Source organism: Plectropomus leopardus, chromosome 1 (assembly GCF_008729295.1).
Source record: "Plectropomus leopardus isolate mb chromosome 1, YSFRI_Pleo_2.0, whole genome shotgun sequence".
Lineage (NCBI taxonomy): Eukaryota > Metazoa > Chordata > Actinopteri > Perciformes > Serranidae > Plectropomus > Plectropomus leopardus.
This window is the reverse complement of record NC_056463.1, coordinates 7,729,270-7,757,223: the sequence shown is the minus strand read 5'-3', so window position 1 is coordinate 7,757,223 and position 27,954 is coordinate 7,729,270. Positions and strand designations below refer to the sequence as shown.

At 36.9% G+C, this 27,954-nt stretch overlaps 2 protein-coding genes across 4 annotated transcripts in view; both read left to right on the top strand.

Annotated features, from left to right (window-relative positions):
- Positions 1-1,485: 1,485 nt before the first annotated feature.
- On the top strand, positions 1,486-12,742 carry LOC121946566 (sorting nexin-1-like). The gene is given in 16 exon segments (XM_042491187.1): positions 1,486-1,522; positions 1,525-1,604; positions 3,501-3,648; positions 5,215-5,348; positions 5,484-5,550; positions 5,743-5,786; positions 5,904-6,045; positions 6,152-6,230; positions 7,280-7,355; positions 7,449-7,562; positions 7,884-7,977; positions 8,139-8,344; positions 9,264-9,407; positions 10,040-10,120; positions 11,281-11,352; positions 11,562-12,742. Coding segments are annotated over 16 exon segments (1,569 nt in total). The 3' UTR covers positions 11,613-12,742.
- Positions 12,743-14,816: 2,074 nt separating this feature from the next.
- Positions 14,817-27,954, top strand: part of csnk1g1 (casein kinase 1, gamma 1) — a 51,323-nt gene continuing 38,185 nt past the window's right edge. For all 3 annotated transcript variants that reach the window (XM_042491217.1, XM_042491208.1, XM_042491199.1), the window contains exons 1-3: positions 14,817-14,976; positions 24,851-25,281; positions 26,703-26,743. In XM_042491217.1, coding sequence (XP_042347151.1) covers positions 25,095-25,281; positions 26,703-26,743 — 228 coding nt within the window. In that variant the 5' untranslated portion in view covers positions 14,817-14,976; positions 24,851-25,094. The remainder of the gene's footprint in view (positions 14,977-24,850; positions 25,282-26,702; positions 26,744-27,954) is intronic.

Here is a 27,954-nt window from a genome sequence, read left to right as displayed (position 1 = left end):
TTGACAACAGTCGTGAGTCAGGGCGTGACTCTAGGTTTGGTTTAAATTGCCATGAATAAGAAATCTAACAAAAGCACAAGTTTCATGTTTAAGTTTTTCAGCCTCACGTTGTTAAAGAATGAAAGCCACTTTGTATTGTCATTATTTGTATGGTCTCAGATTCTTAAAGGCCCATAAATACCCTCATCTCATTTTATGTTTTCTTTTTCTTAGACTACCTTCAAGCTGATTGACTAACCTGTTTGTCGGTTTCATGATTTGTAAATCCTGAACTCTTAGATCAGATTTCTAGCTTCATCATCATGTGAGAGAGTAAAATCTGGCTTTCTGCCTGCGTGGCTGATGGAAGTGACTCACTCAGCATTTGGCTGCCTGTTGTTAATTTTAAGTTTCAAGTTGATGCAGCTGAAAAAAGTGTGGCATGAGATTAAATTAAACTGCAACACACTTGAATAAACCATGACATTTGAAAAAGCAGACACGTTCAAAGTCAGACAAATGAATTGAAGTAAGTTAAGAGCACAGGAAAGATTAAGTGAAATGGAAAAAAATGAGATGGCTTCAACTCAAAACACTGCGTCGAAGAAGTACTGATAAAGTAAAAGAATGGGCTTTTATTCACAGCTCATACAGTCTGTCACAACCATTTTAACTTCACTGTTGCAGGTGAATAAACATCTGGCACTCCTGTGCATAAATGTAATGTGATTTGACGAACCATTGGAAAAGTTTGTTCACTTCAGGTAAGTTGCAGAGATACTGTCTGTGTGTAAATGAAGGTAAATTCAGCTAGTAAAATAAAATTGATATATTCTACTTTCTCAGTGTCTTAAAGCTTTTCAAATATTTGACTGAAAAAACACCCCATTCCTAAGATTAAATTTTATTCCTTATGAGCTGTTCCATAAATGGGCAGCAGGGCAGTTGGCCACTTTTCCTGTTTACTAATTCACCTTTAAGAAAAGATTAAAATATTGTCCTTATACAGTAAAGTATAAAGTATCTCAGAATTATACTTAAACACTTGAGTAAATTTACTTAGATGCTACATCAAGTCTGAAGTACAGATATTAAAAATATTGAAAATGAGTCCAGTAATTAATAGGCTAATTAATAATAATTAATAAATAAATAAATAATAAATAATAAATAATAATAAATGTTATTTATACAGCATATTTCAAAACAAAGTTACTAAGTAGTTCAACCAGTAATGAAACATTTCAGGGAAGCATATGCAGCATAATACAAAAATTATACTTTTTGTTTTCTAAAAAAAAAATATATATATATTTTCAGTCAGATTTTGTAGATACTTTATGAGACACTCAACTTTTACTATTTAAAGCCACGTTTCCGGAGGCTTTAATTGAGCAGGTCTTTGCTGTGTGGTGTCCTGTTGCTAGGCGACCAGCAGGTGTCGCCGCCGCCGTTTCCTCGCGCTTGTAACATCCGCCTACGTCAGTCCCTCTCACAACACGGAATATGGCGGCCAGCTCGGATCGGATTCCTCCTCCTTTCCCTCCTCAGAGGAGCCGGGAGCCGGACTGTCTGACATGGCAGACGGGGACAGCGACGAGGGAGAGGACATCTTCGTCAGTAACGTATGTTTACAGCTCATTCTCGTGAATTAAATCCTCCGCGTGGCGCTTAATGTCTGAGGCGGGGAGCCAGCCTCTTTATCTGATCTGACCTGCATTCACGGCAGCAGCCAAAATAACTGGGAGCTACCCGACAGAGAGGCGAGAAATTAGGTCACTTTTGTGACAAAAAGCTGCGAAACTGATTCAGAAAGTTGGACGAAGTTAGTTAGAGCAGAAATTGAGCCGTTTTGGACTCGCAGCTAGCTTGTTTTGCATTGATTTTTGGCTTGTTTTCGGCCTGCCCTGGTTCATAATTGTTAGTTTAAAGAGGCTCCTGTGTAGCTGTATTTGTATTTTTTTTGTTAGGAATTTAAGTTTGCTAGTTGAAGAAATGTCCACCTTACATGACCCGAGGCAGACACTTTCCTTTTCCTCCTTATCTGTCAGTAACCGATTTAACGGTCATGAGACCAAATAACTGTCCTCCCCATGTCAACGCCTGTGTGTGTACCAGTGCAGGAAAATACTCAGATCGTGTACTTACATATAAGAAGAAATATCATAGTCTAACATACTCCATTACAATTAAGTCCTAAAATTAAATGTTATATAAAAGGAGTACTACAGAAATATTACCATCAAAAACTAAAAAAAAAACTAAAAAACTAAAATAATAATATCAACACACTGATACAGTTTCTAGGTTGAAACATTATTTGATATTTATGAACAAAGCATGAGTTATGAAATATTTTGATCTGCTTTTATTTTTTAAATTTCTAAATTTCCCCTGTGCCGGAAAATACCCATGTCCAAGACAAGACTTCACAACTTCAAACTAATAAAAAAATGAGTTAAAAGCCTTCAAAATGAAAAACTTTGTTTTATTTTTTTAAAATATTGGCCTTCTAACCCTTTGAAACCTCGAGCAACATCACTTTTGTTGTGCTGCTTTCAGATGCCTTTCACATGTATTTAAAACTTTGAGTGCTAAGCAAATTGGTGCAAAATATTTTAGAAATATTGGGAAAAATACAGTTTGGTAAGAAATGTTCCACAAATTGCAAGGACTTTGTAAATTTAGAAAAATATTTTCTAAATTTTATTTTAAAATAGCCAGGAAAAGATATCTAGGGAAAGGAAAAAAGTATATTAAACATGTTAGTACATATTTGAAATTATGTTGCAAAATTATTCAAATTTTTAAGCAATTTTCATGCCATGTCCTTGTTTTTTATTTTTTTGTTTTTACTTCTTTTCTTTTTTTTTAAAGACGTGTCCCAGATTTTCTTTGACAATATATTTTTTATCAGGCTTAAAATGGGTTCCTGTTTTCTAAAAAGTTGGGAATGCTGCTAATGGCACTAGTAGGCTCTCTGTTTTTTAATTAATTCATAAAATAATTTTGCTGCTGGATGTGTAAAATGTAAACTCTGTGGCCCCTCTGAATTATGATGTACGAACCAGTATTTTGTTGAACATTTAGAGATCTCTATGCACTCTATGCAAAAATAATATAGCTGTTGTGAAGTTGACATAAATATCTAACTTTTTATTCATTCCTCCACATCTTACCTTTACAAAAACACTGGGAGGTTGGCCCACTCCGAGGTTTAATAGTCTGGACTTTTCCCCAGCTTAATTAAAGAATTTAACAGATTTTTAGTCCCAATTCTCAAGAATGAATGACAGATACTAACTATCAAAAGTAAAAGTACACTTTATGCAAAAAAAAGAGAAATTTTGTGGAGTAAAATTTTAAAGTGCATGAAAAGAAGTGACTTAAGTTATATACAATTACCTCAGATATGTACATGAGTACAGTACTCAATAAAATATACTTTGTTACATTCCACTGCTGGTATTTCCCAAGCGTTTCTGTGTCTCATTAAAGACACGTGTCCTTCCTGTCTGCAGAGTAACCCTGTGGCTGTCAGTCGAGGAGTTTCTCAGCCCGACCACGTCAGCGAAGAGCCTCCAGATCTGTTCAGTGAGGAGGAGGCCAGCAGCACCACTGCCAAATCCAACGGAGTTCACTCCGATGATGACAACGACCTGTTTGCAGGTACCAACAATTCATGGACATTTTATCCAGCTTGGTTTAAATTTCGCAGTGCTTGCAGGCCCTAAAACGAATCCAGAGTCTTGTAAGATGGTTTATTTTACGCCTAATGGTACTAGATGAAACGGCATTCCTCTGATTTGAAAGCATCGAGCTCAGTTTACGAGTCATGAGACTAAACACTTGAACAGCTGATATCATCTCTGCTTGAGCTGCAGCCACAGACTACTCTGATCATCGCTTAAACCACTGATCATTTTTGTTTTCAACCTTAGGAAATAGCGAACCTGATGCTTGTTTTGTCTGCTGTCACAAAGATACTCAATTCATATTGATATTAAAAAGAAAAGCAGCAAATCATGACATTTAAAAAGCTGGAACCAGTGAATGTTGTTTTTGCTTTATAATTGCTTGCTACTATTGATCCACTAATCAATCAATCTACTACACGTTTTAGATCTAGCTTTGAGACTGGGAATGTATTACAGTGAGCCAATATTACAAACTTTGGGCATGAAAGTTTGAAATATGTGGCCTTTGTTTTTTGTCACATAGTTGAGATATCTCTACTTCTGCTGTATCGGTTTTACTACTCTTTTTTTTAAAAGTCTGTCTGTGCAATACAACAGCACCCAGTACTTGTTAAATAAAGTCAGGGATTCAAACATAAGGTTTGTTTTGGTTTTGTTACCCTAATTTCAAGTATCATATTACAGTGATAACTTGTGTTTCATTACAGGCAAACTTTTAGTGCTTTACATTCAATATGTAGCCCACAATGAGAGCAGTAACGTGCAATAAAATAGAAATACGAGTACGACCTGCGCTAAGAAAAAAAAGATCAAAGAGAAAGTGCAAGAAAAATGACATTGAAAAAGACATTTCCAAACCATAACAGCTAATCTCAAGCAAAAATAGAAAGGTTTTAAGTTTAATTTTGAGCTTGGACATAATTTTTAATGTGTCTCAGGTCAGAATAAGAAAATAATTTGACCATAAATTCAAGTTCTTCCCTCACTGCTTTAAATACAAAGACATATTAAGAAATATAAAAGGGATAGTTCACTCAGAAATTAAAATTAGTCATATCCTCTGTTGTATCTGCTCACCTTCATGCCGACGGAAAGTCGAGTGAAGTTTTGAATTATCCCTCTAAGGTCAGTCCTCAAAAAGTGCTGAGCCTTTATTTCCAAGCATATAATCTTGTTGTCATGCGGTCAACAGCCTACAGGAGTTTAAAAGGGAAACGGAGAATTATCAGACATTGTCATTAAACTCACTTTAACAGAGGAATAAAACAGGTTGAAATCAAGTTTTGTGAAATGACAAGTTGTGATGGGCATCAAAATTAGTCATGTACATGAAAATGATAACTTTTCCATCGTGAAGTTCTAATTTCTAACTAATATTTAATCTAATGAAATTTTCTATTTTTTTTCTGGACAAAGCAGATGTGGTGCTGTTTCATGACATAATGTGTTATCCCTTCTGAAGTACTCTTTAGTCATCTGTGTTTCTGGTTTTTTTTGGATGACGAGAGCCAAACATTAATTAGAAGTCTTTCCTCAGAGGCACATGTGGAGCTCAGCACAGACACGGCCGACAGCTCTGCTTGCAAGGAGCTCTCCACCTCCTCTGGCCCCCGTCCTGCCTCCTCCTTCACTCAGAGCCCTGCAGCCATGCAGCCCACCTCCTTGGAGCAGGTACGGCCACAGCTGAGCTGAGCTTCCTGCGAACTTGGAAACAATTAATTACATCCGTGCTTTTGGAATGCACACTATGTAATCGGCAGCTAACCTGCCTCTAACAGCCTGTTGTGCTCTTCTTGTTGATAACAGTTGGAGGAGGAGGAAGCCAAGGACAGTTTTGACGTGGATGTTGCCGTCACAAACCCAGAGAAAGTTGGTCAGTCTCATTTTTCCATATTTTCTGTCTGTAAAACTATGATACAAAGAAATAAATTATTTAGAAAGTCGCTGGATAACTATAGTGCTGAAAAGTTTTTATCAACTTCTAAATGCACTGACATATTTGTTTTAGAGTGACACATTATTAATTCTCATCTTTAATGTATTTTCAATGTTTCTGTCCTCGTAGGAGACGGCATGAATGCATATGTGGCCTACAAAGTATCCACCAGGGTCTGTAGTTAAGCTCATATCGATACATATTTTTTGTGTACTTTTACATGGCTCCTAAAACTGCAATTATGTCTAAATCTTAATTTCTTAATTTCCTGTCCCTGTCTCTGCTTTCAGACCTCCTTGGCCATGTTCAAGAGTAAAGCCTTCTCTGTGAGGAGGCGTTATAGTGACTTTTTGGGTCTTTATGAGAAGCTGTCGGTCAAACAGACGCTCCACGGCTGCATCATCCCACCACCACCAGAGAAAAGTGTCGTAGGTGAGTGTCCTGGTTGTTTTTTTTTTTTAAAGTCTGTGTGTTTTTGTTTTTTTTTTTTTTTGTGATTGTCCCTTTTGGTGATTGTTTTCATCATTTGGACCAACAGGAATGACCAAAGTGAAGGTGGGAATGGACGACCCGTCATCGGTAGAGTTTGTGGAGAGAAGAAGAGCAGCTCTGGAGAGGCAAGGATCCAAACATGTTTCACACAGTGACCTCTTTAAAAGACTGCTTCACCCTTCAAATGACCATTTGTATTCAGTCATCCTGTGATATGTTGGATTTCCTCATGAAAACCGTTTTTTTCTCTCGCATGCCTCTGGTTAGTAAATAATCCAAAAACAGAGAAAAATTCTACATTAATTAAAGTCATAGGGGTCCGCATTTGAATACAGCAAAACTATATCGAAACATCTGTTTACAAACTCGAGAGTTTAATCCAAGTTTCATTTATCCAATCGTGTGCTTAAGACAGCCCAAGCAGACACGGAACTGAACTTAAGTAAAACTTATTGGTGCTCTTTTCAAGCCAAGACTCCATTGACAAAAACAGCAATTATACTTTCTGAACACGTGGGCTGCTGGTCTCCCACTGCCTCAATCAGTAGTTTGTGTGACTTCGGTGTTTTAAAGGTTTGTTTTTTTTTCGGCTTCACCAATGTCACAACACAAACTACCGATCGAGGCAGCGGTGAACCAGCAGCTCCCATTTTCAGCGATGTAAGGTTACTGTTTTTGTCAATGAAGTCTGGCTGGCTTTTAGGAGAGCATAGATGTTTATTTTCAGTTCAGTCACCTGTTGGAGAGCGCTGACTGTTTGAGAAATACTAAGCATACGACAGGATGAATGAGACTTTAATTACACTGCATGAGTTGTGTGTGAGTTTGTAAAAAGATGTTTTGACACAGTTGTGCTGTTGTTACACACATACCCAAAGACTTCAGTTCATCAGCAGTTTTCTCTGTATTTGGATTCTTCGCTCAGCATAGTAAAAAAATAATAAAGCATGATAAAAAAACAAAATTTTCTTTACAAATTCAGGATCCATGTGGTAATTCATTGATTTACAAATGGTCATTTTGGGGGAGAAGTATTCTTTTAATGAGATAATAACATTCATACTTGTTCTTTTTAACTTGATTCTGCCCGTGCCCGTGTTTTTGTGTTCATGTGTTTGTGTTATTTTCTTCCTTCCTCTTACTTACGTCATCTTGCTGCCTCTGTTTTTTCTAGGTATCTTCAGAGAGTGGTGTCTCATCCGTTGTTACTACAAGATCCTGACGTGCGTGAGTTCTTGGAGAGGGAGGAGGTGGGTATTTTAAGACATAAAAACATTTTCCAGTAGCAGTAATCTGGTTATTGACGGTTATGACATTTGAGCCATGCATGTGTTTGTTTTCAGCTACCCAGAGCAGTGAACACGCAGGCACTGAGTGGAGCCGGCTTTCTCAAGATGATCAATAAGGCGTCAGATGCTGTCAACAAGATGACCATCAAGATGAATGAATCTGACACTGTAAGGGGACTCCGGATGACGTGTTTTCCTGAGACGATTGTGCATCTAGCCTGCACATAGAGTTAACTATGAAAATAATTCTGTCATAAAAGACATATTGTTGGATGAACCACGTTAGATCAATAGAGGCACCATAAAGTTGTGATGCAATAAATATACAAAAGTTGGACAATATGGACAAAAATTAGTATTTCGATAAAAAAAAAAAAAAAAAACAAATAAAATAAGCAAAATTATAGACAAGACAAACCGGCCCAACACTCTGGAAGTTATGAGACATTTTTTTGTTTTTTCTCTTGATATTTTTTCTGTTTGTCTCAGTGGTTCGAGGACAAGTTCCAGGAGGTGGAAAATGAGGAGCAGCAGTTGAGGAAGCTCCAGGCCGTGGTCGACTCTCTGGTCAACCACAGAAAGGGTGAGTCTCATCTGCCTTTCACGACTTGTCTTTGTCTGCTGAAATTTTATTGAATCGAAGTGGAAGTTTCAAACTGAGGAAACAGAAGAGTACAGTCTAGCTGCCTGGTCTTTTAGGCTGAAACAAACAACACTGAATAAGTTTTCTGTTTCCAAAACCAGAGCTGTGTGGGAACACGGCAGTATTTGCCAAAAGTATGGCCATGTTGGGAAACTCTGAAGACAACACAGCCCTGTCGAGGGCCCTCTCCCAGCTGGCAGAGGTGGAGGATAAGATGGAGCAGCTGCATCAGGAGCAGGCGGCCAGTGACTTCTTCATCTTCGCAGAGCTGTTGGCCGACTACATTCGCCTGCTGGGTGCTATGCGGGTGAGATCACAGCTGCAGAATGGTAGTTTTTCAGTAGGAAGAAGTAAAGATCCGATAATGTGAAAAGTAAAGCTTGAGTAGTTCATGAGACCTGGACTAAAATGAAAAAAAAAACTAAAATATTTTAAGCCACCATCATCTACTAGATTACATAAATTGATTTTAATGTGAGGAACAAAATGTAGTAAAAAAAAGTGGGCAGGATCACTTATACATAACAATGTGTTCATTAGTGAGGGATGAATTGTGATTTAAATCAGGAAATTGCAAAAAGTGTCTGTTGAGCCAGTTGAGATGAAACTAATCTCTGCAACTGTGAGCAGTGTTTTTTAACAGTGCAGTATGTACAACTCTTTCTCTCTTAACCTTTCATTTTGTCGGAGCAACATAAATACAGCAGTAGGAGCACGCTTTCACAGGGTTCCCGTGGAACCTTTAAAATTTTTTAGTCATTTAATCAATTAATCTAAAAAATAAGTCCTTGATTGATATTAAAATGTCTTAAAAAGATCTTGAAAAGTCTTAAAAATGATGAGACATTGGAAGTACTATTGGAGATTTTTCTGAATTGTTTTTCTGATGTTGCATTATAAAATTTCAAAATATTAAAGAATGCCTCACCAAAAAGTCATATTTTATGTTGCAATAAATATTTGGGCAACAGTCTAACTGATGTAGGCTCGTGTTTTTTCCTTCAGCTTTAGCTACTGTAAAATTACTAAAATGCTGTCTTAAATTTAATTCTGAGTGGCATTCAAAAAGTCTTTGAAAGTCTTAAATCCCACTTTCTTAAGGCTGTAGGAACCCTGTTTAATAATTTTTGATAAACCTGTGGCGTTGTGCGAGGTCACAGTTTTACTGCGTGTGCTACCTGTTCTCTGTTTGGTATATGGAGTGATCGGGTATTGTGTGTCCACAGGGGTGTTTTGACCAGCGCGTGCGGGCGTGGCAGCGATGGCAGGAGGCTCAGAGCACACTCCAGAAGAAGAGAGAGGCCGAGGCAAAGCTGCTGTGGGCCAACAAGCCGGACAAACTGCAGCAAGCCAAAGAAGACATCACTGAGGTAACAGACACAGTGAACATCCAGCTGCTGCAGCATCAAAACAAGCTGTAAAGGTCTTTACATGAACACAAGTTCTTTCAGGGCATTTTAGATTTTAAATAAAACAGCTTGATTGTCATATTAGTTTGACCTGAAGGGAGTATGAGATCCTACCTAGCTGACCTATAGTCATTTTTCACTACTTTCTGACATTTTGTAGACTGAAAAAAATGATAAATAGATCAATAAATATAACTAGTTATTTGCAGCCCTCTCTTTAAAACTGCAAAAATAATGTGTTGGATGTGATTCAGTGTCTTTATACTAGAAATGAAGAATGCTGAAACATTATCACAAATCCAGTGACAATTCACCTACATACCTGTTGTAGTATTTTGTGCCATCAGTGTTTTATTCTCAGTAAAAATATTTCCTGTTTCTTTATAGATGTTTTCAGATTAGATCAGTGTTTTTAAACTAGGACATCTTGTGTACAAAAACCTGTCTGTAGTTCTTTAGAATAAGCATCTGCTGTATATATTTTACTGTTTAAAGGATGTGGTGTTCGACAATTTTAATATCACATGCTGGAAAATATCAAGACATTGATATTTTGTGATTGTTTTTGTTTTCCTCCTCCTGTTTGTCCTCAGTGGGAGGCGAAGGTCACTCAGTACGAGAGAGATTTCGACAGAATTGGCATGACTGTACGCAAGGAGGTTCTCAGGTTTGAGGTATGTTTATGTGATTATAATTGCTATTAAAAGCTTGTTTATATCATTATGACAACTGTTGATCAAAGTAGATGTTATGTGGGTTTTTGTTTGGTTTTTTCTTTTTTTAAAAAGATACTATTCTCAGTCTATTTAAATGCTCTTTTAAAGGTCTGGTGTGTAGTATTTAGAGGGAAATGGAATATTATAAGTATAAGTATGTTTTCTTAAGTGTATATTCACCTGAAAATAAGTATCGTGTTTTCGTTACCTTAGAATGAGCCGCTTATATCTACATAAGGAGCAGATCTTTGTTAATGGAGATCGCCATGTTGCACTGCCATATTTCTATAATAGCTCAGAGCAGACAAACCAAACATTGGCTCTTAATAGGACCAGTCGTATTTTGGCATCAGCCACCCCTCTGTGACAAAAGTTTGGGAAAAACAGATTTTTTTAAACTTGAAACTCTACTCAGTGTTTTTACTAGTTTTAAACACCTGGTCAGTTTGTTTCAGAGAGGAAGAGACCTCTGCGGATCATTTTGGCTCTCAGTAAAAACCTCCTGAATATCTGAATTTCAAGGTTTAAGAGAAAAAACATGAACACATATGAGCAGGTGGTAGGCTAACGGCCCAGCCACACAAGGTCAGAGAAACACTGATTGGTAAAGTGAAACTGCTTTATTCAATGTTTTTACTGGTGTAAATCACCGGGACCGTTTGTTTTGAAGAGGAGGGGACCTTTGCAGATAATTCGGCTCACTGTAAAAACCTCCTGAACGTCAGGATCCAAAATAATCTAAGCACACATTCAGTTATCAGAACAAAAAGGTGAGCACAGCGCACATGGCAGGCGCTGGGCGAGGCACCTTCCTGACACGCCAAACAGCATAGAAGAAACTGATAGATTTGTAACATGTTTTTACTGGCTTTAATCGTCGGGTCCTTTTGTTTTGAAGAGGAAGAAAAGTTTCAGTTAGTTAAAATCTGCAATCCTCACCACTAGACACCATTAAATCCCCCTTAGTCTTAAACACTGCTCCTTTAAATGTATTTTATGGTGACCCTGACGAATGCCAAAAGCTTCTTGGAAGTAGGTGAAGTTTTGCCAGAAATTTCTTCAACTGGCTTTTCCATTGGCAGAGAGCTTGAGACGTGACAACACTTCTGTCTTTTCAGAAAGAAAAAGCCAAGGACTTCAGGACCCAGATAGTCAAATATTTGGAGGCAATGCTGCAGTCTCAACAACGGGTAATCTTTCAGCTATGTCAATATCATATTCACCATGTACACTTTATTCAGTGGGTTTAACGTTACTATAAAACTGTGTTATTATTATTATGTGTATTATTATGATAATGACTTCTAAATATTGTGGTTATTATTAGAATGCCTTGAAATATGAAGTGATGACAACACATTTTAACTTTTTTGACTTTCTCACCCTGATTGTATTGCAGCTTGTAAAGTTTTGGGAGGCGTTCCTGCCTGAGGCAAAGGCAATAGCTTAATGAAGAGGGAGACTTTTTAAAGACCCCAACTGCCTTTTTTAACACTTTACCTCTTGACCAGGAACTGAGAGGACAATTTTGAAACACACAAGAAACTTCCATCCATTTTTTTCTTTCTTTTGTCTTTTTAATCATAGTGTATTCTCTTATCTTGTACAGTTCTTTTTGATATAATAAGCTGCCGCATTTACGAAACATTTCTTTGGCATAATTCCTTGTTTATGATTGAAAGATGGTATAAAGCAGGAGATGCACCTGGCCGTAGTATTTGTAAAATCCCACTGTCTTCAGTGGGCTATATATTTATGTTTCTTGGTTAAACCAGTATAATAAAGTGTTAACACAGAGGTACTGCCCTTGAGCAACATTGTCTATAGTTTACATTAGAAGATAGACGTTTGTAAGTCATTCCAGCCTCTAACAGCTTATGTTGATGGATGCATGTCAGATACCGTTTCGATGCACTAAAATGCATTTCACAGTTGGAAAAGCTGTTTTTTAAACAAAATACCACTATTGATGACTGAGGTCATTTACCAGGAGTATTAGCACATTGTTATTGCAACACATATTAGATCATAGAAATCATATTAAAACTCACATTTGGTGAGGTTACAGGCTTGTCGGAGTTGTGACAAAATGATAACAGAAATGTGATGTTACAGTGAGTGCAGGTTAAGAAAATGCAGTCACTGCTTTGTTTTCTATGATGATGTATTTGCTAGAGTCATGTTTATTGTATTAATCCACTTCTTCCGCAACAGTTTACTTAGATTTCTTGAGGCCCAAAGTAACTCATCTGGAAGTGCTGCGGAGATTGTTTGCTGCCTGTAAATGACTGTTGACATGTATGTACACATGTACAGTACTTGAATTAAATCATACAACTACATTCAGATATTAGTAATCATACATGTTTTGATGAATCGGTTTAGCAATGACAGAAAAGGCACAGACATTCAAGTGATATGGTCCCTTATTTTCTTATTCAGCATTTGTAGTTTTTCAGTCATGTCATATTTACGTAAGAATGTGCTTTATTTTTGTAACCACTTTGCATTAGCACACACATTTTCCTGGAAATGCTAAACAGGTAGATGTACAAAATAAATATGATTGGTTAAGCTTTGGCACTGGTGTTGTGTGTACTTATTTTTACTTTGTGGGATTTTTTAAATTTCATTTCGGAAGTCCTTCGGGCTTAACGGTGTTAAAAGGCCCTCTTGTAATTGCAATGATTTTGTGTCTTTTTCAGAAGCATTTTAAAGGTTGACCATGACTTTTAAGTCCTGCTGTCTTTTCGTGCTGTAGACAGTCTGTCTGAACCACATATTAAATACACTCATGCACGTGGCGCAGGGTATAATTTCTTGGCAGAACTATTCAAGTGCCAAACTTATTTAGATAAAATCTAATTTTAAAATCTTCTGTGCATCCTGAGCAATGAGAGACAGACTCATTCTTCCCTCTGCACAGCCCAATGCATTTTATCTTTCCATGAAACTGATTTGTAATGCGAAACTGCTTCATGTAGTATTTTAATCTGTTAAACATCCTGGTTTGTTTATTTTGGAGAGGAAGCAACCAATGCGGATAATTCGTCTTCCGTTTAAAATCCACTTTAGCAATTAACCCTGTTGGTATTTTAACTAGGAGAAGTTTAAGCTGGTTACGATCTGCAATCCTCACTACTAGATCACACTAAATCCCCCACACTGCTCCTTTAAATGTGTATCTGTAGTCCACAGAGGCAAAATTATCCAAATCTTACATAAAAGCTACAATTATTTATATTAAAAAAAGGGGAAAATGTGTGTCTCATAACTTAGTTTCTCCTTCTTTCCATGACCCTTTAGATTAATAAGGTGACCCTTGGGAGGGGCCCAACCCCTCTGTGGGGAACCAGTGGACTTAACAAGCTGACTGTAAAATCGCCAAGACCATCTCCACCACCAGCAGCTACAACAGTAACCTGCTGCTCTGACACTCATGCACAGTGGTGGAATGTAATTAAGTACATGTACAAAGTACATGTACAAAGTACATTGACTCAACTACTGTATCTGAGTACAAATTTAAAGTACTTGTACTTTATGTGCGTATTTCTTTTTCATGCCAGTTTATACTTTTACCCCACTACATTTCAGAGGGAATACATTATACTTCACTACATTTATCTGAACACTGAAGTTACTTTGCAGATTAGGATTTTTGCATTAAACCACAAGAGTTTCAAAATATAATGTTTTTTATAAGTTAAATAACCAGTTTATACAAGTACAGCTGATACAGTTGATTGACATAAGAATTTCCAACTGTTTTGATAGACGTTTAAGTTTGTTTGTTTTTTTCTTCATTTTTAACAAATAATTTTAAGGTTTGGGGGTTGGTTCTATTTCTTAATAATAATTTTAGGGTTTGGGGGGTTTCCTTCTAAATTTTTGTATAAAATTCAACTTTTTCCTTTTTCTCCTATTTTTACATAATGTAAAATCTTATTTTTTTGAAAAACTTTGAGCTATTTTAAATAACTTTGAAGGGTCTGGGGTGTGTTTTGTTTGTTTTTTGTAATTATTAATATTTTGAGTTTTAGGGTGGGTTGTTTTCTAGTATTTTTAAGTATATTTTCCTGATTATACTTAATTTTACTTAAGCATCAACAATACATCAGTAGTAACCGTAGTATAATGTCACATAGAATCAGTTATCAGCCACAGGATTTTACTGCAGACTGAGGACTTTTCCCTGACAGATGTTACAGTAACATTAAAAAAAATATTAATAATTTTAGGAAAGCTACAGATGTTTCTCCTTAAGCCTCCCTGAGAAGAAAAATGTTTTTCTTCATATTGAGGAATATTTCATGCAAATAAACGTGCTTTTGTTCCTCTGCATCAGAATATCTTTAAATCTGTTATTTATTTAAAGAAATTCATTGCTGTCACCTTATTAGGGATGCAAACTTTGAGCAATTTTTCCCAAAAATATTCATTTGACATTTTTTATGTTATTGTAACATTTTTCAAAAAATATACTAAATATTTTTATCTTCTCATATATGACTTTTTAAAGCTTTTCTTTGTCATACATGGTCATAGAGTTAATTAGCCTGTATGAGTCCTGACCTGGAAGTGTGCGTGGTGAAGCGGGCGGTGCCGTTTTTGTACATCCGGTGTGTTCGAACCTTTCACGAGCAGCGAAGAATGGAGCGAGCTGCTAACGACTGTCCGCCGTTAGCGTGAAACATCACTCACAAACAAGTAACACTGAAAACCTCCACATCAAGCTCCGGGGTACTCCTCTACGTTTTGGCGTGACAGACATACAAGCCGTGTCCTGACCGTCTGGATTTATCACAGCGAAGGTGAGCCTGTTGTGTTTGTGTGCGACGAGCTAGCAGAGCAATATTTGATAGTAAGCTTTTTGGTTGTTAGCTAATATTTTCGTTGCTAACGGAGCTAATTTCCTTGTTGCGCTCCGTCCAGCTGTCACCTAGCCATCAGGAGGTGTTAGCCAAGGCGTTAACACCAAGCAATGAGTCTTGTTGTTTTATTTGGTGTCTTTTAAGTCATTGAATTTTATGATTAATATGAAAAAATATATGTGAGTTTTTTTCGGAGGTTATTTTTTAAACCAGAGCAACCACTGTGGCTAAGTAATGTTTGGCTAACGTTAGCTTTGTGGCTGGTTGGTGAGGTTTTCTGCTGGGAAGGTGGAAAGCTAACTCTGCTAACGGCGAGTTAATCGATGTGACCATCACTAATGTTAGACTGCCAAAGGCTCGCTTTGTTCGCGAAACGTTGGCGTTCAAACTGCCAACTCGCTTCCTTGTTTTGATCCGGCTGGAGGGCCCGCTTACAAAGGATCGATCATCTTTATATTAGCCTCAGCTGCCTCTGCTAAACACTTCATCACACACAAAGTGTTATCACTGCCTCCCAGTGCAAAGGTAACGGATGCAAAGACGGGATGGTATAGAATATATAATGTATTTTAGCCGAGGCCCCTCCTCAGCCTGGTCACCGTGGAAAGAGATGTATTGAATCAAACTGACGCAAGTTATTTTGATTTTTTTGTCAAGTGTGTATGTAAAGAACAAGTTAAATTGTACCTCAGAATGTGCACGTTTTCTTTGCTTGTGGTCAAAAACGCAAAGATACTCTCTAAGTGCATCTTTTTCTCTTGCTCAAGTGCATATAAAGTAAAATCTGAGAGGTTGAGCTTACTTTTAAGAAATCTTGGAAACCTATTGCCATAAAGTCAGTATAACTGTTAGTCCAAGATTATGTTTACTTGACAGTTCTGTGCAGAAGTCTAAGACCATGTTAAACTATGTTATTAAAGCAAGGTTATGATTATCATATTTATTTCTCAGTAGTCTCTTTACTTAAATAGAACTAGAACATACAATAGATATGTATAAAGTATCAAAAACACAAATATTTAAGAAAAAAATAACTTCATCAGGCTAAAGTTGCAAGTATTTAACGTGACCTCCATTTCCACTTAGCGTGTCTTGAACTTTCTTGGGCAGACAGTATGATATTTACAGTACTAGTGTATATACACTATGTTGCATTCAAGTCATGTCCAAATCTCAATATATATTGTTTGAGTTATCTTTTGTTATGGATGTACATTTCCATGTTTGGTCTTAATACCTTTCTTTGTTGAGCAATACATGCACTATTTGTGACTCACTGGAAGCTGGCTACTATAAAAGGCCACGTCACCTTCACATCATTCCATTCAAAATGCCCAAAATCACACAATTTGACAGGCATCTATAGTGGCCTAAGGCTTTTGCGCAGTAGTATATCTAATTGTGAAATGTACCTAATTTTGGGGAGTTGTAACACAAAAATGGCTAGTGAAATTAACTTGTTTTTTTTATTATATCTGTTTGTGACTGAAGTAAGCCAAGTTAGTCCAACTAAATTGGACAGTCATCGTTACTCAGTAAAATTTAGGGAACTGATTACCTGAGATAAATATTCAAAATCATTCCTTTAAACTATGCTTATGCATATGAGCTGTAATAAACAAAACAGCATTTTAGGTTTTAAAATTTTGCTGAATCTGGGTTGTTGTTTTTGTTTGTTGATTGTAAACTAGTCAATCAAATTTAAATATTCTAAAACATGTCAACAAATCAGAACTTGCAGATACCCAAACTGCACCACATGCAAAATTGTTTTTGTCATTACACAAAATACATGCTTTCCTTACATATTTATATAGAGCACTCAGTTTCCTAAATTGTCCTGAGTAAACACAACTGCCAATTCAGAATAACTTGGTTTACCTAAGTTTCTTACACTTGTAAAGAGCAAGTTAATTGCACTTGTCAATTATAAGTTGAAACAACTTCACAGAATGACGTAAATACAACTGTTAGTAAACTTAACAAGTAGATGTTAACAAATATAACTTAAACCAATAGTCATCTTTACTTACTTTTCCTTCAATGCAATTGTTTCTTAGCTTTCTAAAAAAAGTAAGATCAACTTGTCACTTTACAGTGTAGATGGCATATTACTAAATCAATAGAGTATTCTGTTACTGTTTATCTAGTAAAATAATTGATTTCTACTAAACATCACAGTGCTTTGAGAGAGCAGTGCAAGCCATTTCTGAAGTCATTTTATTAAAATGCACGTTACCAGCTGGACTGTTGCCCAAATTAAGGCTATGTGGAACTAGCCATAAATTGTTGTTGGCATCTTTTAGAAGAGTTCCACTAAAGGCTGATATAAAATATTTTCTGCACTGCATTTATTCAAAAAGTCATTATGATATAGACGAAATGCCTGCCTGAATAAACTCAGTGTGTATAGACCTTGACTTAGCAAAATCAACATTTAAGTAATTAAATGTGCTTTTCATTCATGTTTGTTGACAACATTTTATTGCTATCTTTAAAGATTTTGCAGATAATTGTTTATTTGACAAACATCTTTTCAATGTCTCATCCTTTATCATATGTGCAGTTAATTACTACACAATGTAGACGTCCTCAGTAGTACTTGAAGTTGTCTTTACAAGATGGTAGTTTACAGATTTTTAAGCAGTGTAGTCAAGTCATTTGAGCTTTTATATCTTTCAGGCAATTTGTTTCATATTTTCACATTTTCAGCAATGTGTTTCCGCTGTCAGCATTCACACACTTCCAAAAGAAAATGCATTTTCTAGTCACTATATAATGTGGACTACCTCAGCAAAGCTCAAGTAAGATGTAAGATGCCTGCTGATCATGCAATATTTATAAGATTTGGGTGGAAAAAATTGTTAATTGTTAACTGATTTTATTTATTTATTGATTTTTTAGAGTATCCCTTGTATTTGAGCGTGTAAACACCATGTGAACAAATATTACCATAACTAAGCCTCATAAAGAGGTTATTCATGTACATGTAATCACACTGAAGTGAAGAAGGGAATCTATTTTAATTGTTATTTTATATATTGGTATCTCTTGATTCAGGTCCTGAAAAGCGCTTTACAAATAAAAATTATTATTATCATTGATAATCTTAATTCCCACCAGTAATAGTTGAGAGCTGGCGTTAAAGAGAGAGAGGCAGCTGTTAGCTGGCACTGCCACAGTAGGAGTCTGCACTATTGGCAGGCCCCCCTCCCGGGCTGATCTTTCCACTGAAGGTTAATCACTCCACTCAGAGCCTTTATGTTTCTGTAAAAATGAAAAGATGTCAACAGATTAGTCATTTTTAATAGATGCTAATCAACTATAAGCACCACTGTTTCTTGAGATATTTTTGCAAATTTGTGGTTTGTAATCAAGGCTTTTAAAGTCTAATATACATTTTCAATGCCACCTCAGTGTGTTACCAATAGAAATATACCAGTGAATAACCCTGGATTTTAAAAGCACCTATTTACCAATTACACCAACTTTCCTGAACTCTTAAAATGCTTCTGTTTTGATTAACAGCATCGTCAGCAATCCCTTTTGCCACTTTTAGTCAGTCAGCCTTGCTGCTTTGGCTTTGTGCCAGTGATTAGACAGTAAATAGTTGTGTTTATGTGTATATTTTGATACTTTCTCCACATTTCACAGGGATTTATAACAGCATTGTGAAAATAATACTGTTATTATACTATGTTTATGTATTTCTATAAACACCAATTCCTGCATCATCATTTTCAGACTATAACTACAAAATGAAACGGTCTGGTGCATGCTTTCAGTGTGGCACAGATGAGAGATATGCAGCTTGTAGTCACAACGACTCATATTTGAAGGCTTTGTCAGTAAAATGACACATTTCTTAGTTGTGCAGAATGAGCTTAATTTGAAAGTGTGAACAGAATGACCTGCGTATGATTTGTTTAAAATATGCAGTGGTATTACTGCATGGTATTTTGCCTACTTGTATTTTGTGAGTTTAGCTCATCAGTCAAGTTATCACTGCAGTTTTTCAGGAAGCAAAATGAGTGACAATCTAATTATAAGAATGTAAAATATTTGTCTACTTTTTGCATTTAATGTTAAATAGGTTGATTAATCATTGCACATAATGATGTGACTCCTTTAGCGCGCATACAGGCCAAGCCAGAGTCAAATGAAATGCCTTCATGCAAATGAGCACTATATCAAGTATCAGGCTGCACCATCATAAATCTATACCACCATCAAACAGTCAGCCTCATTTACTTATCTGCTCTAGCACAAGCCCAGCTAAAGTTTCCACTATGAAATTACGACATTCAAAGTACACAACTGAACACTACCTCAACTTTTCTTCAACATGGGATTTTTCCCATGTTTAGAAAGCCAGCGTACACACCAAATTTTAGTGTGAGAAGGGTATTTCTGTCCAACTTTGGAACCCATCAACAATCGGTCTGATGACGATAAGGCTCTGGTAAGGTGCAATGGCTAATATATTGGGAGATCCAGTGTAGCAAAGGGATATACGGGCCAAGACCTCCTCTTCAGTGCACTGCTCATTTTTTAAACAAAAATGAAAATCATATAGAGCGAAATCATTGGATGATAGTTGATTGGTTCCAAGATTGCATTATTTTCAACTGTTGTTTAAAAATGTTTAGAGCCCTCTTTTCTCATAGCTTTTGGAAGGGTATTCCATAATTTTGGAGCATAGTTAACAAAAGCTGAGCTGCCTATTTTCTTGCACGCATAACTGTGTATATTTAAAAACCCAGCAGCAGGAGATCCGAGAGCTGGTGAAGGATTATAGAATGACAGAGAGTCTGCAATGTAGGCCGGTCCCAAACAATTAAGAGCTTTAAAAACAAGTAAAAGAACCTTTAAATCTATTTTAAAAGACACTAGGAGCCAGTGTAGTGTAGCTAAAACCAGAGTAATATGCTTCCTCTTCCTTGTTTGGTTTAAAAGTGTAGCTGCAAAATTCTGAAGCTGAATTTTCTTTTTCAGTATTAGTTCCTTGCATTAGTGACTGCTTATTGCTTGCAACAAGGCATTTTAATGTGAGAGCTCAACCATAGAATAAAGGCTTTTTTAAACGTGCACACATTTTATCTGAAAGAAGGTAAAATGCTGTACTTGCGGTGGAAATGTTAAGCAAGCCTGGCAAAATCAACATACACTTGCATATTTGTTTGCAATGATATTTTTATTTGCTGACAAAAAAGAACAGATTGGAAAGAAAAGTGTTAATAAGTTCCATCTGATTTAAATTTATAAAGTCCTTTCATGCCTTCTTCTTCATAGAAAAAAAATTACTCTTATAGGATGCCAAAAGGTGTGTATCCTCAAACATTTATCAGGAGACACGGCGCCTCCGCAGGGATAAAGGCCGGGGATTCCCCACATCACATCAAAACTGAAGAAGCTGTTTGTAGAAACCACAATGTTTTTTAACAGTCCAGCTTGAATTTGTTCTCCACTTTATTAATTAGGCGGTCAACGGATATGAGTTTACACAGAACGATGTAATGAATTGCCATTTTATGCAGTTGCTCTATCATATTTATTTGAGGTGAACAAAACTGCAAGAACATCTTAAAATGCACAGCAACACCACCACTTATGTCCTAAAACTGCTGTAGTGTTGCAGAGTTTCAGCTGAAATGAAACATTTCATAGTTTTACTTTAGTCAAACTTCTTTCAGTAGATAAATATATATTTAACAATGAGCACATAACAAGATATTAAATGTAGCCTATGTATCAAGAACCAGAGGAAACGATACACAAGTAGATAAATAATACTTAGGGGTTCTTTTACAGCGTGTAGCGTGATACGCCTTTTGTAATTAAAGGCTGCAGATGTTTTGCTACCCTTCATGAAGTGTAGTTTTGCCTCCTTATAGTATGAATTGAGTTCTTTCCCCAGTTTAATGTTCATTTTCCCATCCTAATCCTCAGGTTAGGCATGTCTGAACATGTTTGAAACATAATGTGGCTGTGGTAATTATATGACAGATGCATAAAAATAGGCAAAGAAACTATGCTTAAAATTAGCTCTGTGATACTCTTATAATGTCATATTGTCACACTCGGATTTTAGCGTGAAAACACCTTTAAAGTGAAGCTTGTGTGTAATTTTCTCCAAATGAAGTAGACTCAAACTAACTGGTGTTAGCCTTGTCTGTTGCATTATCATCTCTAACCATACACTCAAAATTAAACTAAAGAAGCATTTAATATACTGTAGAATTTAGGGTAAGGTTTAACTGTACCATAGAATTTTGAATTATTGTGGAAATAAAGTTTTGAAACATTTGATCAGCCTTAATTTACACCAAAAAACACAAGTGGAAATAACAAATGACCAACAGTATGACAACTCGGTGTCTACTGACCAGAAATAATCATGCCTCTCTTCCTTATAACAAATAACCACACTCAAATATAGTTACACATTTCAATATTATTTAATCTTCAGTATAACCTTATTTTTGTAGTGACTTAGGGACTGTTCCTTATTTCTGAGTGGAGGGGGTGGTGCAGGAGAGGCACTTCCAATAAAAGTGAGAATTATGGAAGAATTATTAGGGAGTTGTGTGCATAAAAATAAATGGTAGTATTTTGCAGTTTTTCCACCTAAAATGCCTGAGGGATGATGTTTTTTTTTGTAAGCTGCTGCAGAAGTTAGCATCGCCATGGTTCCCTCATTAAAAGGACAATAGGAATTATCCATTGGATTTTGGATTATTGCAGCAACGTGAAAGTCTCTTACGCTTGTGCCAACCACAGACCATATTTCAGGCTTCTAACCAAAAACCCATCCAAATAAATGAAACAAGACTTTGAAACAAGGGAACTGGAGGTGCTGAAATGCTAATTCATTTCTGGGTTTTAGGAGTCATTACTGGGGATCTCAGAGCCCCAAGTGGATTTGAAAGGCATGTTTTTTTTTGTTTTTTTTTAAATCTCCAAAAGCACACCATTGATCATTGCCAGAAACTGTGAAATATGGTTATTTATGGTGTAGGGAGGGTCATGCATTTTCCCCCAGTCACCCAGGGAGGCTCAAGGAAAAGCATTAGCTCTGAGGAGGGTCATGATATGAAAAAAAGTCAAATCCCAGTCACTCTGATAAATAAAATACAGTCCCTTAGAATAAACTGAAAGTTTAAAGCTGTGCTCAGCAGTATCACAAGGTCAGGCTGGTATAATTCAGTAGTTTAGCTGTGATATGCGATGTGGTGTTGCAGTCTGGGCTCTCAGGTTAACAGCAGCGTCCAGGGAATTATCAGAGTGTGTGTTTATTATCCTGCGTCCACCCTGGAGTTTGTGTGTGTGTGTGAGGACGGTCTTTGATCAAGAGAAACACCTAGCCAAGCTAATCTAAACACCCGTGTGTGCTGGATCAGAGTGGCCTACAAATGATTATTTGCACAATGGAAACTGTTACACAGCTCACTATTTGTCGTTGCCGCAAACCTGTTTTATAGCCGTGTTGTTCTGTTCCTGGTTTTATGTAATAGCAACAGTGCACAGTTGCCCTTGAGAGCAAACTAGCTGTCTTTGATGCTGAGATCTGTGCAGGCACTGCAGGCAATACTGAGCATGAGTCATCCGGAAGCCCACACACAAATACTTTTCTGCAGCAGCCTTTTCCATGCTCTGGATTTACAGCATTGTCATGAAAACATTAGTAGCTGTTGTTTTTTTATTGAAAGCATAAAGCGTATAAAACATATTTTTTAATGGAAAACAGTGCTTTTTAAATGCATTTTTGGGTGAAATAATTTGTGGTAATCTCCTGATTTTACAGTCAACATTTTGTCTGCAGCTGCTTCAGCACACTAAGTTGCTGAAGATGAATAACAGAATAGGAAGTCCTTATTCCCAAAGAGGCCTGAAGCTGATAAACATCATATGTCTCGTTTCTTAATGATTGCTGAATCATACACCAAATTGCCTTCATGTTTCAAAGTCACGTAATTTAAAATCCGCATAATTCTTGCCTTTGGTAGAAGGGGGTAGGGTGAACCCAAAATCATTTTCCTGAGCACTTGACAAAATCCGACCAGTGTCCATCAAGTTAAGCTACGTTGTCCTTGTGAGCAGACATAGCTTTATATAATTGTTTACATAATATTCCCCGCTGACATTGTCTGCCAGGCTATAGCTGTGGGTGGTGGACAGTCTTCATGATCACAGACTATGACTTCAGGTTTGTGTTGATGCTCAAAACTGTTTACTGGTGTTTTCTGTGACCACTGTGACTTGATGACTATCTCTTTAGCTCAGCAGCGCTCTTACAGTAAGCCGGCCATGTCCTCATTTAGCACCGTCTGCTTGTAAACAGTGAGCTTGCGTATGATTCATGACCTTCAGAAAGGAGTTCAACTCGCAATGTTACAGTGAAGTTAAATTTAGGAAATATTTGTAACTGTTGAAATGTCATTGGTAAACTGCGGTGATTAGTGGCGACTGTTATTATAGTTCTGATGATGATTAATTTTGACAACCTTTTGGAAAAGTTAAGATGAGCAAATGGAGCCTTTTCTCAGTTATTAAAATGAAGTACAGTGCTCTGCCATCATGTCTCACTGTCTGTGCAGCGCATGACTTGCCCCCTGACTGAACTCTGCTAGGATTAGCAGCTCTTTTTTTCAGATTTTGCTGCATTTCCACATAAAATTAAACTAAATGACAGAATATCTGTCTTAATCCTGAACAACAGCAGTAGATCATTATTGAGTATTTTAAGGCCAGTTGAATTGTAATTTTTGTTTTATTTTTACTTTGTGTAGTCTCTTCGCTAATTTAGGTACAAGGGCATGTTTTCAAAAGTCTAAAATGGCTTAAATGTTCTCAGTGTGGCTACTTTGAATTTACATTTGCAATGGTAAAGTTTTCATTGTGAAAGTGTTTTGATTTGTAGTTTAAATGTTACTTTGAGTGTCATCATTTTGTGGTCAGTGTTTTTGTGCTTTTAAGAGCTTGTCAGATATTTGAACAGTTTTAGCTTTTTGCTGAAGAAGAAGCTCACTGAATAGGATTAGCCTACATTTTGTAGTTGTTTTCTTAAACTATTTTTTTTTTGTTTTCACATTAACATGGGAGACAATTCCTTATGCTATGCTCACGCTACGAGAGACACAACAATAGGCTGCAATTAATTTTCAATGGAAGCTGGTGACGTGAAGTGACAAACTGACGCCCGATACTTGACAATTACGATGGACGCAATGCAAACTAAACTACAAACTAAAGTTGAGCTGCCATCAAGGTTTTTCATCTCCCCAATAATGCAGTGAAGTGTCAGGCAATCATATATTTGTTCCTTTATGAGCACTGCGGTGCACACAGGGATATAGTGAGGTGGCAAAGCATGATGTAAAACAGGACTCAGACACTAATCATAAACATAGATATATTTATGACCAAATACAAACTTTAGATTGTGTTCAGTTGGGGCTGTACCCAACTCAGAATTAATGTCAGTCGAATCAGATTTGGCTGTTAAATATGAGTATCCGACAAATTGTTTTGTTTTTCCATATAAAGTTTCAGAGTTTGAGCAGGATGATCGATGTTACAGTGGCATTCGTGTTATGTAGTAAACAAGCTAACAGTGCTCACCGCTGGCTTGTTTGATTTCTAAACGGGTGCTAAAACACTTGTGTGTATGGAGATAGTTCTCATTTTAAAATGCTGTTTAAAATGAAAATATATTAGTGTGACTGTGGCCTCAGAATCACACTTTTATGTTCCATCTGCTGCTCTTTGTTGAAAGTTAACGTCTTTTCTCTTTGTCGTGTTGTGTTTGTTACAGGTCTACCACCTTCTACTTCCTGTGACAAATGTTGAGGCCGGAGATCAGCCTTTTCAACAACTGTTAGAGGTGACAGGGTGAGGACGGGAAGGAGTGTCTGTTAGCTGTGCCAGGTTTTGTCTCATGAGAGTGACTGTGCCATCCAGGCACTGCCAGTGACCAGGGCTGTGGCTGTGGGGGGCCCGGCCCAGGAGGCCTTTTTGTACATCACTCCAGGCTCCCGCTGACCTGTGCTGCTCACACCATGGATCAACAGAGAGATAAATATGGCGAGCGGCCCGCCCGGAGCACTAAAGTTTCGCAGGGAAGCCGCAGCGGACACTCGTCCCGACCATCTGGCTCCTCCAGCTCATCTGGGGTCCTCATGGTGGGGCCAAACTTTCGTGTGGGCAAGAAGATCGGCTGTGGAAACTTTGGTGAATTGAAACTGGGTAAGTTGAATCTAAATCTTGTGTTAAATGGATAAAGACACAATGATGGTGTGAAAGCTGAGTTTAGTTTATCACAATTATTGATTGGTGTGAAAATTCACTCTGTTTTCAGTTTATTAAGTACACGTAACCATAACCATCACAATCGTGAAACATTGTTCAGTCTTGATTTAATCTGTATCAGAGAGGTGAGGCCTGTCACGATAATTATGCTATTGACTTATCATGTGATATATGGACATGACCTCAATTATTTTTTGCTAACCTTGATATTGCACTTTGTGTTTACGTGCGTGTTTGTTTACATAAGAATGTCACCTACAGTTCAGACAATATGAGTATGAAGAAAAGTAATACAACTCTTGAAAGATGACACAGCATCGCTTTAGGGTAGAACGCAATTGCACCTCTGGAGTGGAGGAGGCAAAGTCCTGATAGTAGTCAGTTGTTTGTAGTTTTACTCTCCAACAACTTTGTCGTCCACTCTTTAAATCCACCCCCAAAAAAACCAAATGCCTGGCTCCCAGGCCTTTAATTCCTGAAAGCTGTCATTATGGAGGTAACTCCAGTGTTCATGAGGCTAGGCTTAGCCTGTCTATTAGTCGCAAGAGGCATCATTTGATTTTTTTGTGGCCAAATTTTGTATTGCGTATCAAACTGAGTAATTTTTGGCTACTTCTTTAAATGTATATGTATGTATATATATATTTCACGTTTTCACATTTCACACATATCACATTTTTGTGTCTGAATATTCTGAAAAATGAAAAGTTTGTTGCTGTTTTAAAGGTTGTACTGGTATTATTGTGCTATTATATTGTTATGTCATTGGTATAAAATAATTTTAAAATGCCAGTAATATTACTAAGTGCATTTTTTCTATGACAGTATATCATCCAACAAAAGTAGTTACTGAGACAGGCTTGGTGTTAATTCAAGTTTTTTGTCATTTTGAAGGTCGCTTGTGTTCTGTTGAATTTTATTGCATTATACTGAAATGTTTCTAAAAAATTTTCCACCCCATTCATTTGAATCAGTGTAGACAAAAAAATCTTTCTCAGTATATTGCAATACAAATTTACATCAGCCTCCAAAATTTCCATGAACTAAACTAAAACTGCTCAAAGCAGTTAAATTCAAAATGAATATTATAACATTTTTAAGGTACATTTTTTCAGGACTGTTGTGTTAGACTGGGTTATCTTTGGGTAGGTAACTGACTACATAATCACAGTAGAGCTGGAAAAACAGAAGCACCATTGGATCATTTTGTGTTGCAAAATTTGCAGGAAATTTAAATAAGAAATCTTCACTCAATCAGACACAATCACTTACAGAGTTGCCTATTCCCCGGTGAACCTCTTTTAAAGACTTAAGTGGTGTACTTTATTTTAAAAGCCATCTTTCCCGTCTTATTTCAGGTAAAAATCTCTACACCAACGAGTATGTAGCTATTAAACTGGTAAGTGCACACTTTTCTTCCTCTGCTTGATTCCTCACCTCTGCAGATATAAGAATCCTTTGCAAAATGATGCATACAGTTACAATGATGCATTATGAATCACTTGATTTTAGTGATGCATCTAAAGTGTTATGAAAATTACATGATGTCAGTGCTGAGCTCAGACTGGGAAGCTGTTATTAAACTTCAATTAGACACAAATTGCATGGCTGTCGAGATTGCATTTGCACTTGATTTCCAGAAATATGAGGTTGCACTCAGGCGACACAGTGGGGTCGTTGTTATACTGGACTATTCTGGTCTTTGAGAAAAATGTGAAGGAGGTGTAAATGCTTGGTGAAGTGAGTCTTTCCAGTGGCTGCTGGACCGGGAATCATGACTCCTGATTCATGCTTTTATTATTGCTCACGAGAGAGTAGTAAGTACAGTAGATACAGTAGTACTAAGGTTACAGAGCCAAATCACTTCCAGCTTCTTACACTGCTGTATGGTGTTCTGACACTGATGTAACTGAGAAATGGTCCACTTAAATGTATCGAGAAACTTAAAACATCAGTGAATTAGGAAGAAATTAAACAAATCTGAGGCACTATTGGGCACATTGTATCTTTAGATTATACGCAGGTCACTTTTATCACAAAATGGTTTTACAGGTGACTTTTCCAGGTAACATTGCACTTAGATTTACTGTAGAACAGTTTCTATTTTTTATTCTGTGTCCCACACTAAATGGGATATTTTGGTAACTTTGGGCAAAGACAAAACCTGCAAACTGGAGACTGATGGTCAGGTTTTAGGATGAGTCAGATACTGGAGGAGTTTGTCATTTGCTCTAACAGAGTTTTTGGAGGAGGACAAAGATTACGGACATGTTTTTGATCCCAGGTGACAGGAAGTAATTGTTGTTTTAAACATGTTGGTAGAGAAAAGAGCTGCTTGCGTTGTTTGTGCAAAAACTGACACTGACATTGTTTGTGCTGCTAGTGCCAGTTCATTGGGTAGAATCATGAGTGTGTCATAATGGGTTTTCCTAGTTCATCCCAAATTCTGTTATCATTATTACATGGCATGTTTGTATGTGACCTTATTTGCATTTCATGAAAACAAAATCTGAATGGTATACTGTGCAGGATTTCCTTAAAAAAAACCCAAAACATTTTATTGACTCGTACAAAAGTAATACCTCACAATCATCGTTTATGAACATTTAG